Genomic DNA, 942 nt, shown 5'->3' on the forward strand with positions numbered 1-942 from the left:
AGCCAAGGATCTGTAGAAAGAGGCAATTGTACGCTGAAGGATTCACTGGTGGCGTGGATGCGAGACAACAAAACTGCCGCGTGGAGTTACGGCCTCGCCTTTGTACAATGGGGCGTTAATACCACATATCACGAAGCCATAAAGATGACTCCGTATGAAGCAGTTTTTGGTCAAAAACCACGAATGGGACTGGCAACAAAAGTACTTCGAGAATTATTGGACAATATAATGACAGGAACGCTGGAAGAGAATATGTTGGACATGCTTTTTGATCCACCTACTACACCTACTACAATAACTACTCATATACCATTCCGGAATATCGGAACGATGAAGACGCGGAAGTACTCAATATTGAAGTGAGTAAAATTAAGATTGTAGGAATTGTATTTTTTATTTAACCAATTTTAATTTAACATTTACCTAATAATAATTCAAAAATCTTTTATAACATGAATGATTAGGTGGGGTAAGTGCGTTTTCGACTAATAAATTTAATTGGTTTTAATTTTATTAATTTAATACTTATCATCATATTTATAAATGTTGTATAGAATATATTATAATTATAACAATAGTATACTCGTACAATACCATAATTAATAATTTTATTAATTAATTAATTAATTAATTAAATAACTTTTATAGACAAATGATTTAGAGGGTACGCATGAAGAACTACTAGAAATCAATACTGCGTGCTCGCTACATGTTACGCCCGAAAATGGAGTACAGCAACTTGATAATTTGATAAAGACCACACGAAACATTTTGGAGATTGAAAGTGACACCGACGAAGTAAATCGGTTTTTTTTTTTTAAAATGAATTAGGTATTAATTATTTTTTAATTATTTTTTTATATAGAACACTGAAGAGGTAATTTTCGATCATCCAGTTCTAACACGACGCAAAATTGCAGCACAAAATTTAAAATCTCAAGC

At 32.1% G+C, this 942-nt stretch overlaps 1 protein-coding gene across 1 annotated transcript; it reads left to right on the forward strand.

Annotated features, from left to right (window-relative positions):
• Positions 1–28: 28 nt before the first annotated feature.
• On the forward strand, positions 29–792 carry LOC115035043. Its single transcript, XM_029492673.1, has 2 exons — positions 29–359; positions 649–792. Exons 1-2 carry the CDS (start codon positions 58–60, stop codon positions 659–661), a joined length of 315 nt encoding a protein of 104 aa, XP_029348533.1. The 5' UTR covers positions 29–57; the 3' UTR covers positions 662–792.
• Positions 793–942: the final 150 nt, after the last annotated feature.

The sequence above is a fragment of the Acyrthosiphon pisum genome, unplaced genomic scaffold, assembly GCF_005508785.2.
Source record: "Acyrthosiphon pisum isolate AL4f unplaced genomic scaffold, pea_aphid_22Mar2018_4r6ur Scaffold_4793;HRSCAF=5342, whole genome shotgun sequence".
In the NCBI taxonomy this organism is placed as follows: Eukaryota; Metazoa; Arthropoda; class Insecta; order Hemiptera; family Aphididae; genus Acyrthosiphon; species Acyrthosiphon pisum.

What these genes read in the sequence shown, in the direction of transcription:
- LOC115035043 (XM_029492673.1), top strand. Translation starts at nt 58, where the DNA reads ATGCGAGACAACAAAACTGCCGCGTGGAGTTACGGCCTCGCCTTTGTA.